This window comes from Coccidioides immitis (assembly GCF_000149335.2).
Source record: "Coccidioides immitis RS genomic scaffold supercont3.3, whole genome shotgun sequence".
Lineage (NCBI taxonomy): Eukaryota > Fungi > Ascomycota > Eurotiomycetes > Onygenales > Onygenaceae > Coccidioides > Coccidioides immitis.
Window position 1 is genome coordinate 3,114,651 of NW_004504308.1, and position 14,133 is coordinate 3,128,783.

The window sequence follows — 14,133 nt, forward strand, 5'->3', positions numbered from 1 at the left end:
TAGTTAATCTTGTGAGTATTGAACTTGCACTTTGCCAGCTTGCAATAAAGACCTGCATTCTTGAGTGTCTTAAGTACTAATTTTATATGCTCCTCATGATGTTTCTTGTGAGCTGAGTACATGATTACATTATCAAGATAGACTACTGTGAACACATCCAGATATTTGCTAAGTATCTTTGTGATATATGATTGAAAGGCTGCTGATGTATTTGTGAGTTCAAAAAACACTATCAAGTACTCAAATAGCTTCTGTAGAGTCTGAAATACAGTCTTTCACTCATTCTCTTCACAAATTCTTAATCTATAGTAGACATTCTTGATATCCAACTGAGTGAATATTGTAGCTTCTGTAAGCTTATACAATACATCTTCAATCAGTAATAGAGAATATCTATTCTTGACTGTTTTTGAATTCAGATTGTGATAGTCTATACACATTCTTAGTCTGCTGTTCTTCTTGAATGTGAACAGAATAGGTGCTTCCACAGATGACTTGAAAGAGTGAATGAATTCATGAGTTAGTATACTGCTCAGATATTTGTGAAGAGTTTCTTGTTCAGCTTGTGAAAGTCTGTATGTTCTTTCAAATTCTGGCTGCTTCTCTGGCTCAAGATTTATAATCAAATCATCTTTATAGTATAGTGGCAGCTTTCAAGCTTTCTTGTTGCTAAACACTTCTGTAAGTTTATGGTAGACTTCCAGTATCTGAAGATCTAGATCTGCTGTCACCACCTGTTCTGATTTACAGAGAGTTATTATGTAGATAGGCTTCCCTTTCTTTACTAGCTCTGAGAGATTAACTGGTTTAATCTTTGTGAGTAAATTATAATATACAGTTTGGAACTCTAGTCTTAGTTCTCTGAAACATATCTTGGAATTGTATTGCTGCAGCCAGCTCAAATCTACTAGCATCTCATCTTTTATATTTATGACCATTACTTGTTCATGGAACAACTGCCAGTTTTTCTGAGAGTTACAGACTTTAAAGAATATATTTGCAATTTCTTCTGTAAGAATGACATTCTCATAATCTATAGCAGTTTCAATCTCTATAGGCATCTTGTGCACCTCTAGTGCTAGCTTTGTGGCCAATTGTAAACTAATTACTAGAGATTGACAACCAGAGTCTATTAGTGCTGACCAGATAATACTTCTGTCAGTTGGGCTTTGTGTGTCTAGAATAATGAAAAAGAGAGCAAGAAGACTTTTCTTGAACAACTTTATTATATTGATTCTATCTACTTGTAGCCCCTCAATTTTCTATTTGCTACTCTTCTTCTTGAGACAGTCTTTTGTAAGATGTCTCTTTTAACTACACTTAAAGCACTTTTCTTCTTTTCTTAAAGCTTTATAATTCTTGATAAGATCTTTCTCTATCTTCTGAGCAGGTCTCTGAAATTGGCTTCTCTTATCTGTTTGTGATCTTGAGTTATCAGTTTTTATATCTTTGTAAGCACTTCTAACTGAATTGATAGACTTTACATGCAAGACATTCTTTTCAAGAACTGCTGTCATACTTGATTGGAGTTGAGTAGTCAGTGCTACTATCTTATTAATATTATCTGATATTTCCAGCTGTTTATTCAGTTTAGCTTGTATGGGCTCATTCAAGTTCTCTATATATAGGTTCTTCTTTATTTTTTCAAAGCTTTCAAATTCTTCACCAATTTCTGTTGCAAGCTCTAGAAATTATTGGTGATAGACTTGATCAGTTTTATCCAAACTCTTGTGAAGATTGAAGATTGCTTGTTAAGAGTTTCACATGTGATTTACTGGATCTTCTAGCCTTGTATATAGAAATTTCTTGAGATTATTCCAGTTATTCTTTAATAGGTTGTTTTTGTAGTAAATCTTCCAGAGATCTTTTTCAATGTAATCAAGTCTTGTAAGAATATATGTGAGGGTTTCCTTATCATTCAATTTGCTTGTGTTGTGAGTGGATTCAATACTGGAGATGAACTGCTGATATTTTGTATAGAAGCCAGTCTGATAGAGCTTTATATATTATAATGATCTTAAGACTGATGGATGCTTTGCAGGTATTGAGTTAGAGATAATTATATTAAGAGATTCACTTTACAAGTGCTTTTAGGTGGTCTGAAGAGTATTCAACTTTTCTTGTTATTTTGCCATTCTCTTTAGTAGTTTGGTTTTCTTGCAAAGTTGTTGAATTTCATCTCTTGATGCTAAGATAAACTCTCTCTCTGAGATTGTAATGCTAGTTTTGATTTTATCCATGGTTGAGAGAGCTGAGATGGTTTCAAGATTTGTCATCTCCTCACAAACTTGGGTTTGTTCTTCAGGTAGATTTTCTGCTGGTGTTCCAGATTCACAAGCTTCAGAGAGTTGGCTTCTTTGTGTTGATACCATTATCAGGCATCATTAAAGAAGAGTGGCAAAATATGAGAATTGTATGTGAATTGGTGTGACAATAAATCTATAGGAGGAATTGTATATAGAAAAGAGTATGTGAGATAAAAGATCTGATATTGGCAGCTATATATGACTTCTAGACAAGATTGCCACTGGCTTCTAGCAAGAAGTTTGTGCAGTGGTGATCTTTTATGTGTGCTTGCAAGCACATGACTTAATACCTTGTGAGAACACATGTACTTCCAACAGCTCACAAGCTGAGGCCCTGGACTCTTGCAGGTGTTATTTGTCTGTATAAGAGGTTTGCAGGTGAATCCTTACATTATCACACAGTGTCTCTAATTCAACTCATTACATACAGTTGTGAAGATGGGGCCAAAGCAATATTCAATAAGAGAGAAGATTTATATAGTACAGAAGTATTATCAGGTCTTGAAAGATTATTAAAAAGATATATTCAAAACAGAAGAGATAGATCACAAGATATACTATAATGTGCTGAAGAGAATCTGAATCAATTATAAGTAGTATACACTTTTAGTGATTTATGTTAAATTATATTAATATTTATTGCAGGCAGAATAGCAGTAAGAAAAATCACAAGATAATTAAGAATAAAGCTATTGAACAGCTGATAATCAAGTAATTTGTCAAGAGCAAGTCAAAAAAGTATTATAAGCACCAGCTTATGATCTCTCAGTAAAAGAAGAGAAAGAAGAAGAAGAAGCATTATCAAGAAGAAATTACAGAGATCAAGAATAAAGCTCAGCAAAACAAGAAGATAAAATTTAAAAGTAACAAAATTTGATAACAGTTCTGATATATTTAAACTAAAACAAGTCAGATATAGTATTCTATTACTGCATATAAGCAGACTCAGTTCTGTCAAATAATAGCCAAGCTTAAGATCAAGATTATAATCCATAATTATGATTGTTTTGCTGCAGTCAGTATATCAAGAGAGAGAATTAAGAAGAAGATAAGAGAATTTCTGAGCTAATTACAAAGTTCAATAAAAGATAACAACAGTTCACCTGTTCCAGAAAAGATGGAGAAAGATGATTTCAAGATTGTGATATTCTCTAATAAGAACAATAAGAAAAACAATAAGATGAATAATAATTAGATTATTAATATCTAGAGAAGAAAGTTAGATTTTTAGTTCTTTTTTTATATTCATTTAAGAATGGGGTGTCATTAAATTGACAAAATATTTTATTTTTCTGAAGAAGAATGTTTTATTTTGTAGATAATGATTTTGTAGTTAGTTACTGTGCAGAGTAGAATGGGTCTAACTAGCTGAATTATCAAATTTTGCTTGAACTATTATCAAATTTTGTTACTTTTTTAACTAAGACAGAACTTAGAGAAAAATCAATTTGATTATGAAAAAAAAAAATCTAATTAATAATTAAAGCTAGCAAACAAGCAAAATCTACAGAGATTTCTTCAGAATTAACTATAGTTCAACATAAAAAAAAATAATTTGTATTGTGAAAGGAGCAGTATCACAAGTTATTTATTACTTGATAATTAACTACTGAAGCTGCTCAGTTAATTAAGAATAAGAAGTATAGTGACTTTAACTGAAAGGCAAAACAATATTATTCTGATTTTTAATCAAAATTTGATCAGATAGCAGAGTATTCTAAGAGTACTTCAGAAGTGATTTATAAGCATTGTCAAATCTTTCTCAGTTATTTAAGCTTTTCTTGAAATGGTACAAGTAGTCTGAAGAAGTATTTAATCAGTAAAGACTGTACAAAAACTGGTGACAGACAGAGTAACACTTTGATTAACATGATAGTAGATCATGAATTCTAATTTCCCAAATATAATAAATTTTAGTAACAGTTCTGATATCTTAGCAATAGTTTCTGAAGTATTCTTGAACAGATTTAGATCTGTCTGTTTCTGAATGCAATTAAGACAATTTTCTTCAGCAGCTTGTGCAAATATTAATATTCTTGAATCTCTCATTTTATACTATTAAGAATTCAGTATTCCACACATTAATAATCATGCTCAACCCTGCAATGATATTACAGATACCTACACAAGAAATATTATATCAGATTATAAATAATATATACAATCAGCTATTCTGAAATCTTCTCTTTAACTATAACTCAACAATCAAGATATTTCTAATAATAGATAATTGAACAAGTCCCAATAATCTTGTCTTTATGGCAATTAATAATTATTACATTACAAAGAATTAGAAGTATTATAAGTATTTACTGAATTTTGAAAGTTTAGAGAGTGCTTATACTAACAAGAATATGACAGAGATTCTTTAATAATTATTAGCAGTATAAAGACTTAAGAGCAATCTTCTTATAATTATAAGTAATAATGCATCAAATAATAATATCATGCAAGCATATCTTATATATTAGTTGAAACCAGTATTGCAGCAGTTGAACAAGACAACTAATTAAAATACAGATAGTAAAATAATACTCTGTCTTGCTTATATAATGTAACTTGTGATTTAAGAGCTGGTTTGCAGTCTCAAGATTTAGCTAGATAATAATACTTTATTCACTATCTTTAATAAGAGCTTAATTACTGATAATCTAGCATTAACAGATATATTTACAAATACTCTTAGAAAGATAACAAAATTTGGTAATAGTCTTAATATACTTAGGCTGGTATTCAGGACTGGAATGGGATCCCATTTCCCATTAAACCTGGTTCCAGTCCTGAATTTAGAAACAGCTGGGATCTCAAATATGAAATCTCAGTCTCATATTTCATCTCACTCAGGAGCTTGAGGTTCTGTTCTCATTTCTATTCCAGAAATTATTTCCCAGTCCCATCCTCAAATAGAAAATTATGTCTCATATTCCATTCCAGCAGAGATGGTAGACTCCCATTTCCTATTCCAGCCAGGTCCATAGTGGAACTGGAATGGGACCAGAATTCCTGGTCCCATTGTATCAAATTTATAGAGAAGAGTCAAACTGATCAAATTTTGTGTAGACTGTTATCAAATTTTGTTACTTTTTTGATGAAGGCAGAACCCATAGAAAAATCAATTTGATTATCAAAAGAAACAAAGTATTAAAACTAACTAATAGCTGAAGCCAGCAAACAAACAGAAACTGTCTAAATAGCAAGTTAATTATTATTATCATCATCTTTATTATTATTATTGTCCTTCTTCTCTTTCTTCTTCTTCTTCTTCTACTTCTTCTTCTTCTTCTCCTTCTTCTTCTTCTCCTGCTTCTCCAGAACTGGCTTTGTGAACTGGACAGAAGCTTTAATATCTGTTATTTGACAGACAGAGACCCTGACAGTGCCAGAGAAAGACAGAAAGATAGTGATAAATGATGGTGGTGGTAGTGGAGCAGCAGCAGCAGTAGTTGGCAGGACAGGGGCAGCACACAGACAGTAAGTAATGACAGCAGAGACAGAATAATCAGATGCATTAATCAGGCCAAAATAATTCAACCCAATTTTGATATCAATGTCAAGAATGAGCTTCATATTATCAGCATTAATCATAATACACTTATGGTGTGCTATTGCCATAACAGAGTCTATATTACTTAGTATAATTATTGATGCTATTACTAAGAGTGACTTACACTCAAATAGAGTGTACAAGATTACTTCAGCTGTCTTCTGAAGTGACTTAATGATAGTACATTACTAGTAATATTCATGTTCTTGATGACAGAACAAAGTAATTTCCTGAATCAATTACTAGAATGGGGTCACTAGCAAGATTAGCTTGGTAGAGCTCTGAAAGTGATGGATTTCCTTGATGGCATTTATTTTCATTAATTAGCATCAAGACTGTTACCAAAAATCATTACTTTTTGACAACACAAATAAGATCAGAGTTTCCAGTTTCATTCTACACTTTACTGGTTCTGTTCCATATATAATATTGAAATTCTGATTCTATTTTATTTTGTCATGTCAGGTTCTGAGCCTGTTCTACTAGCTAGATTTTGATTCTGATCCTAATCCCATTCCAATTCCAGTTCCCACAGAACTGTCCCAATATGCTGTTAAACAATCTGGTCCCATCTCATTAAGCTGAGCTTCAACCTGATCCTGTCCTTGGGATGGGAATTGGGACAGGAATCTGGAACTGGAATGGGAAATCCTGGAACCAGATACCACTCTAAATATACTTGAGTTAATTTACTAATCTTTGCTTAACAATAGATTTATCTTGTTGTTAATATAATTAATGTCTTTCCTCAACTCACTGCATGTTTCTAAGAATATTAACAAAAGAACCAGCACAAGATAATTCAAGATATTTGCACAAGATAAAATTCTATTTATAAGATATATGTTTATGTCTTGTTGCTTTAACAAGCTGTGAACTTATAAATTCAAGACTCATCACCAAAATATCAAAGACTTTATTTATTGAACCATAACTGAAAGCAGATAAAGTATATAATTAAACTGTTGCAGTTATTCAGTTAATTTATTAAGATACTATCTAAAATAACAGACTCAACAATTTATCTAGTATAAGTAATCTATAATTATCTTTTTCAGCATTTAGAAAGAGAGAAGAATAAGACTCAACAGTTAATAATAAGAGAGAATATTGAAGAAGCTATCAAAGCTGCCAGCTTGAAATTCCAGAAATACTATAATAATACTAAGTATTCAAAGAGTGAGCTGCTAGCTATAGCTACTGCTCTTCATTCATCACACTATATAAGAGTATATAATTTAGAGAATTAAACCAGTGATAAGTATGAAACATGCTAATAATATATTTTGAGATTTTACAAAAAGCATTATAAGAAATATAAACAGTTAAGAAAAGTAATACTTGATATAAATAATATATATTTGTTATAAGTATTATTCTGATTTTCTCTCTGCTAACTTCTTTAGAATATTGAGCAAATAATTGTTAAGAGACTTTATTAAAGACAAGCAAATTTCCAAAATGACATGCAGCAATATTTAAATAATAAGAATTTAATATCATCTCAAGCTCCAATTCTGGAACAGTAGAGAATACTAGAGTCTGATTTTTCAAGTATTGCTCAGATAACAAGAAATATTCTGGCTGTATTTTTAACAAAGATTAAGATAGAACAGATTTTTAATATTGCTCAGAATACATATTATTATTAATAATTATGACTTTATGCATCTATAATTAAGAAGATCATACTACTTAAATATAGAGACAAGATGCATATACTGAATAAAATACTTATATTACATGAGAAGTTGATCAAGAAAGTTATTCAAGATAATTAAGATAATCAAGATATTTTAGAGATTGTACAGAAAGAGATTGCAAGCCTGCTAAATCTACTACTTAATTCAGATAAGAAATAGAAAATATGTTAATATTATTAATAAATAGACTCAAGTAGCTAAAGTCTAATAACTTGCAATATAATCTAATTATACAAAGAGCATTACTAAATTTTGTTACTTTTTCAAAGTTAAATAAATTAATAAAATTATGTTAGAACTGTTACTAAATTTTATTATCTTTTAACAACACAAATAGAATCAGAATTTCCAGTCCCATTTTATACTTTACTGGTTCTGTCTCATATACAATATTGAAATTCTGATTCTATCTCATTTTGTCATGGCCAGGTCCCAGGCCCATTCTATTAGCTAGATTTTGATCCTGATTCCAATCCCATTCTGTTGAGCTGAGCTTCAACCCAATCCTGTCCTTGGGACAGGAATTGGGACAGGAATCCAGGACCAGGACAGGAAATCCCGGAACTGGATACCACTCTATTCCTAACTATACTAATTTCTATGCTTTAAAGAATACATTCATTTAATATTTAATAGCTATTTAATAATAAAGATCTGGTTGTTGAGATATTTAATAAATTCGTTGCATGGAGCATTTGGCTCGTTTAGTGGTGTGGCTTGTTTAGTGGTGTGGCTTGTTTAGTGGTGTGGCTTGTTTAGTGGTGAACTACCTTAAACATGTCATTCCTGCTGTGGGAACCTTTCAGGCCTAAACAGGTTTCGGAATGGTCCCAACAATCGTATGCAGACATGGGATGGTTCTTCCTGTTGATCTCGGAATCGAACACCCATTTTGCTGCCTGAGGCATCGTGTTCACCCCTCGAATTATGCGTCTAACCGCATTCAGAAATACGTCCAAAAGCGGCCTTTTTTGCGATTTTCATCAGACGGCTCAGAAGTTCAAACTTTGCAGAAACCCAGAGCGTCGAATGAAGTTTGACCCAACAATAAGAAGATGCATTTTGGGCCGGTTATTGGCCGGCATCTGTAACTCTTGTGTTGGACTTTTGCATGTTTAGCGCGATAGGTCACTTCCATCTACTCCGTACACAGAGATGTTACTACGCGTGGCAGAAGTGCAGAAGAATCGATTAATGACCTCTGCCTCTGCATCCTGTGAGGTTTGCGAACTCCAGGGACCTCGAAATCGGAGTTGTTTTGACTTCTCAGCCCGATGGCTTTGAGAGTGTTCATCTTCTCCAGGCCTTTTACCTTGCGAGTTTCAAACGCCCTTGAACCCGCAGAGAGACTTTTGGTGGCATTAGATACCTTTCAAAATAATATATATATATATATATAAATATGTTACTCTTCTTTTCTATTGCCCTTCAACTATGCGCCTTCCAAACAACCACGGCGCTGGTTGTTCGTCCGAATCTGACGCTTCCAGAGCCCATTCTGCCGGTTGGTTACAACGAACCCGTCCCGTTCGATAACTCAACCTGAGGTATCATCAAAAGGCTCTTCAAGCGCTCTTGTCACTTTGATGACGACGAACCGAACCATTGTTCTGGAGACGGCGCTTTGTGCTGCCGGAAGCTCGAGACCACCAAGGGCTTCTGTTGCGGAGGATCCGATTTCGGGAGCTGCTGCGGCGATGCCTGCTGCCCGAAGGGACATTACTCTGCATACGCAGATTCGTAAGCGAATACATACATGCATATGTTAGCAAAAGAAGAGGCCTAAAGGAACGGTTGGGTAATTGAATATGCTACGTATCTAGATGGACGTCGTCATGCTGCCCCGACGGAAGCCAGTGCGGCGGCTTTCCTACACGCACAGAATCCGTAATTGTGTCCGGCTACGTCACCCAGACCGAGACACAGACCATTGTTACGCTGATCACCAGTACAAACAGCGACGGCGAACTAATAACAAAGACGTCGACACTTCCAGTAACTGTTGCGCCCGCCAACTCCCTTTCCAGCGACGACGGCCGCGGCGATAGAGATGGCACCAGCGCCCCAATTGGCGCCATCGTTGGCGGCGTGATCGGAGGTGCAGCGCTGATTTTATTCTGTGCAATGGCTCTCTTCATCGGTTCTCGAAGAGGCTGGTTCAAGAAACAACCACCAACCGGCAGTGGTTCCGGCATCAATGAAAGAAGCAGATACGAAGACTACAAACCGGTCGCCAGCGTGCCGTCAAATCATCTCGGTGGTACATCTACATCTTCGCCCATCGATACCCCTCCGAGCGACCCGCGGCTTTCGATGTTTCCCGCGCAGCCGCTGGCACGTCGTCCGCTGCCGGAAATGTCAAATGTGAGTGCTTATTATGAGATGCCCGTGAATAACCGGGGTTAGGTATCTAGGATGAACGTGCATAGGGAGCGGAAGGTAGTTGCAGTACTTACGCGAAAAGCGGTATACTCCCTACATAATTCACAGTCAATTCCTTTTCATTATCCGTCTACGGAATACTCTGCAGCGTTTATATACCAGTGTCATTACTGATTTAAGGGCGTGCTGATGAGCAATATTAAGTTTAATGGAAGCAACATATCCTTTCCCCTCGGATTGGCCTATATGCTTCATGGTTGTACCCACATCTTTGCTTCATCCACAGTACCCGTAATAATGTTGCCATGTGGATAGGTGGTTGTTATATGTCAAGTTAACTGGCGTAGATCCTTCATTGAACAACTCAAGCGGCATCAACTTTGGTTTGCAATCATGTGTGGACTTAGTTTGTACGGAAACTACTGCGTATGTATGTACTCTACATACACACATACTTCGCATTTATGATAGGCCGGAGTCACCAGATGTCCATATTTTGCGCCGATCACATGGCTTAGGGGATATGAGAATCACCGATCCTTATGACGCGAAACGTCCCTTTCGGGTCTACGAATGACAAGCTACATAGTCCTAAAATCTAATTCCTGTTCACCACCTCTTGAGTGGAAGCTAATGCTTTCGCAATTAGGCCAACACGATCGACAATGAGCATGTCAATTCCAGCATCAACTTGTACCTGTATAAGTGGAAAGGAACATTAGCACAACGTGACATGCAGCATATCTTCGTCGAGTCCAAGTCAGACAACGAACCTTTGCGTTTTCCGGCACATTATTCACTAGTCCGTATGAAGCGCAGAGAAGCCCAGACCTTTGTACGTATTGAATGAGACGCGGACACAATAAAAAGGTCTCTGCGGCGAGAACGACACCGGTAAAGTTCCACTGCCTTGCGAATTGAATAGCGACCTGGAGACTGGCTCCACGCTTCTCCATATCTGTTATGGGACGTTTACCAGCATTGGTAATAAACATGATCGGATACCCCCTAGCCTTACGCGATAGAAGAATGCAAATTTCAGGGGTAAATGACGCCAGAACAATATTTCTCCCGGCGCCGAAACGGTGGATTTTGTCGAGGATTACATCGATGAATGCGTTTACCTCAATTGCAACAGGTGCAACACTGGCATCTGCAGCTTCGTGCGGTCTAGGATACTCTGTGATGCTCGGTTAACAGCTATTTTATTGCCGTCTCTTCCGTGCGAAGACCTACTTAGCTCAATAACAAACCCAAGATCCTTGGGCAATTTAATAAATAGGTCTTCCAGTGTCGCAAACGGACTCTGTATGGAAGTTCCCTGGCTGTTAGGCTTAAACCCTTTCTTCATAAAGTCTACGGTGTGCTGTAGTCTATAATTGGCGCTGGCAAATTTATCGTCGTATCTCGTCAACGATTGTGAGCGAGGATTTCGTTGGCATGCTCGATCATTTGGCAAGCTCCGGACCAAGTCATCTAGAAGTGCAGATTTACCGGAATAGAGAAACTAAAGCTGTTAACAAATGACAGCTACCAATGACGGGTAAGCTTACCTGATTTAGGCTCACATCATGGATCGGCACATCCGTTCCTGACTCGCTCAGGGAGAAATCATGATAAATGATCGGGACCAGGTCTCTTGTTACCTGAACGTCTACACGATTGTGGTTTAGCATTCAAGGATAACATCAACAGATGATGACGATTTACCAAACTGCAAGCCGTTAGACAGGATTGCACAAGAGTTTGCTTAATGACTTACTTCCACAAATGAGGCGCCCATTGTTTTCGCTGAAAGACAGGACTAGTCCTATTAGTCTAATGTCCCGAAGGCTAGGAGGGTATCACCTGTCCTACTTCAACTGTATTCTCCCCTAGCTGAAGATAGTCCCGCTCTGCTGTGTTCTGGCCGAAGCCTATCTAAATGTAAGCAATTAACAGCTGAGATATAGGTATCAAACGTACCTCTGTGGCCCACGAGCTGTACGGAGTTTGATATTGGTATGAGCTGCGCTGATGGGCGACCGGTGCTGGCGTAGGGCTTTGCTATAACGTACGTGAACGAGACGGTGCCTATAAAGTCTAATGTATTCTTGGATATGATGGAAATGCTACGTGTTCTTATTAGGGATTCACGATCAGGAGTGCAGGAAGGGCAGGCGTTCTCTAGAAGAGCAGTGCCACCTCCAACAAGAGGACCCTTTTGACCGCCTGTGCCAACACCGCGGAAAAGTTTGAATATGATTTGAGGTGTAGCTGATTTTCCTACTGGGAATAGCAATGGGTTACTCGCGTCGTCCAGTATGGGCAATTGAAGTAAATAGCTTGGACCGCCCGGTAAAGAAACTTCGATCGAAAAGCTTTCGGGATGTGGTGTTGAATCAAAGTTAAGCGCAACGGCTGCCATTTGCTTGTTCCTTTGCATTGGACCAAGATTCAGGACTAGACAGCTTTCATCACGTTTGGTCGTAAAGCTGGAGCTCACAGTGCCTGGTTGTAAATTGCTAGGCCCGCCAAATGGACCTAAACTTTCGTGCATTGGGAGCAGATTGGCTATATGGAGATGACCTCGAAAAGCCGCATGTTCTTTTGCAGTCCAACCACGACGGTCGACCAGCGTATGGCTTGCCTTTGCCTGTAGCAAGATCTCGACTATTTCGAGGTGACCCATTATGCAAGCCAGAATGAGTGGTGTCCAGCCGCGTGTGGTTTCGGCTACATCGATGCTGGCCATCGAGTGGGACATGGCTTGAAGGATTATCTTCACATAGTCTGTTCGGCCGATCTGAACGGCGACATGAAGAGCGGTTTTTCCCTGGTTAGAATGGCAATCCACGTGTGATTGTGCCCAGGATAATAAAGAGACTATGTGATCGTGTTGGCACTTGAGGGCGATTAGAAGGATGTCACCCAACAGGTGAGCCAGAGTGTCCTTTATTTTTTGATCCGCTTGATCAGTAATTTTGAGCGCTTGTAGAAACAATTTGATGATTGCTGTATGGCCGTATATCACGGCCAGGTGCAGGGGTGTGTGACCCTCGCAATCCTTCCGAAGTAATGCCTCTTCAATATGTAATGCGGTGTCAGGTAAAAGAACCATGGCAAATGGGTATATGCCATGGATAGCGGCATAATGAAGCGGAAGACGCCCTCGAAAATCAACGATTCGTAGACAACCTTTTTCAATTCGACCCGATTCAATCATATCACGCATGATTAAACATAAGGAGTTGTCCGCGTCGCCTCGTATACCATTGTCAGATGCCTGCTCATCAATACGGCTTTTGGATATTCTCCCTCGACCAAGGCTAGCTATGTAGCGGTTTAGAAATCCAGAATTAATCATGAAGGGGCCTTTGCTCCCGAGTTCGGTGATCAATATTTCAAAGCATTTTCTAGATTGAGAAACTGTGCAAAACTGCATCAACAGCTCCAGCATTTCAGAATACTCTATGCGATCTCTTGTTGAATATTGGGCTAGGAGCTCTGATAGGACCGTATCCCGATCGCCCACAATCGCTGTGAGAACATGTTCGGGATAAATTGCGAAGGGAAACTTGCTTTTCGAGAGAAAGAGCGATCGCAGAGGAGACTGCGCCTTCCGGTCACGAAGAGAACGAGCGATATCTTTCTCCAAGCTTCTTAATCTTTCGCCATCACTGTTGCACTGGGCGTCAAAGGTAGGTTGGACATCCACTAACAGCCTCCTCGGGCTATTGCCTCCGTTGATCTTCTCAAGCTTGTCGCACAGTCTAGATAAAGCTTCTCCATTGACTCTATCGTACCATTGTATCCTCGCTAAATCCGCTTGAAGCTCGAGAATGGATTCAAGGATATGGCGGGGTTCACATTCATGCAACGATGCGAGGTCTGGGATTGTCAAAACTGGAAATCGCAAACCGTATGTTGAGCAGAGTGCTCTCTCCTGGTGTTCTAGAAAGCTGTATAGAAGCTGGTGGAACGTTTTGAAGACATTAATATCACTTTCGAGATACTCATAGCTCTCTATGGGCCTTGTCAGCATTGTAACTGAGGGGTGCCACCTGTAAACCCTGAAGCCACAGACCTTCTTGGCTAGGGCTGCTTCCCGGCTGAGATGCCTTGATCAGAGCCTTGATGTGGTTGTAGCGGGCATAATACGGGGCCCATTCCGGAATTTGATGGCGATGGAAGTTCTGACCAAACTTCATTCTGTCAA

General features: G+C 37.9%; 3 protein-coding genes across 3 annotated transcripts; 1 reads left to right on the plus strand and 2 right to left on the minus strand.

Annotated features, from left to right (window-relative positions):
- Positions 1 to 5,570: 5,570 nt before the first annotated feature.
- On the minus strand, positions 5,571 to 5,918 carry CIMG_13310 (uncharacterized protein; the record flags this gene model as incomplete). Its single annotated transcript, XM_001240613.1, has 1 exon — positions 5,571 to 5,918. The coding sequence occupies one exon, from the start codon at positions 5,916 to 5,918 to the stop codon at positions 5,571 to 5,573; it is 348 nt and encodes a 115-aa protein (XP_001240614.1).
- Positions 5,919 to 9,139: 3,221 nt separating this feature from the next.
- Positions 9,140 to 10,153, plus strand: CIMG_07776 (uncharacterized protein; the record flags this gene model as incomplete). Its single annotated transcript, XM_001240612.2, has 2 exons — positions 9,140 to 9,293; positions 9,436 to 10,153. 2 exons carry the CDS (start codon positions 9,140 to 9,142, stop codon positions 9,957 to 9,959), a joined length of 678 nt encoding a protein of 225 aa, XP_001240613.2. The 3' UTR covers positions 9,960 to 10,153.
- A 307-nt stretch (positions 10,154 to 10,460) lies between these two features.
- CIMG_07775 (uncharacterized protein) lies at positions 10,461 to 14,125 on the minus strand (the record flags this gene model as incomplete). The annotated part of the gene is made up of 8 exons (XM_001240611.2): positions 10,461 to 10,632; positions 10,709 to 11,115; positions 11,172 to 11,442; positions 11,489 to 11,581; positions 11,698 to 11,739; positions 11,793 to 11,851; positions 11,901 to 13,940; positions 14,002 to 14,125. 8 exons carry the CDS (start codon positions 14,123 to 14,125, stop codon positions 10,534 to 10,536), a joined length of 3,135 nt encoding a protein of 1,044 aa, XP_001240612.2. The 3' UTR covers positions 10,461 to 10,533.
- Positions 14,126 to 14,133: the final 8 nt, after the last annotated feature.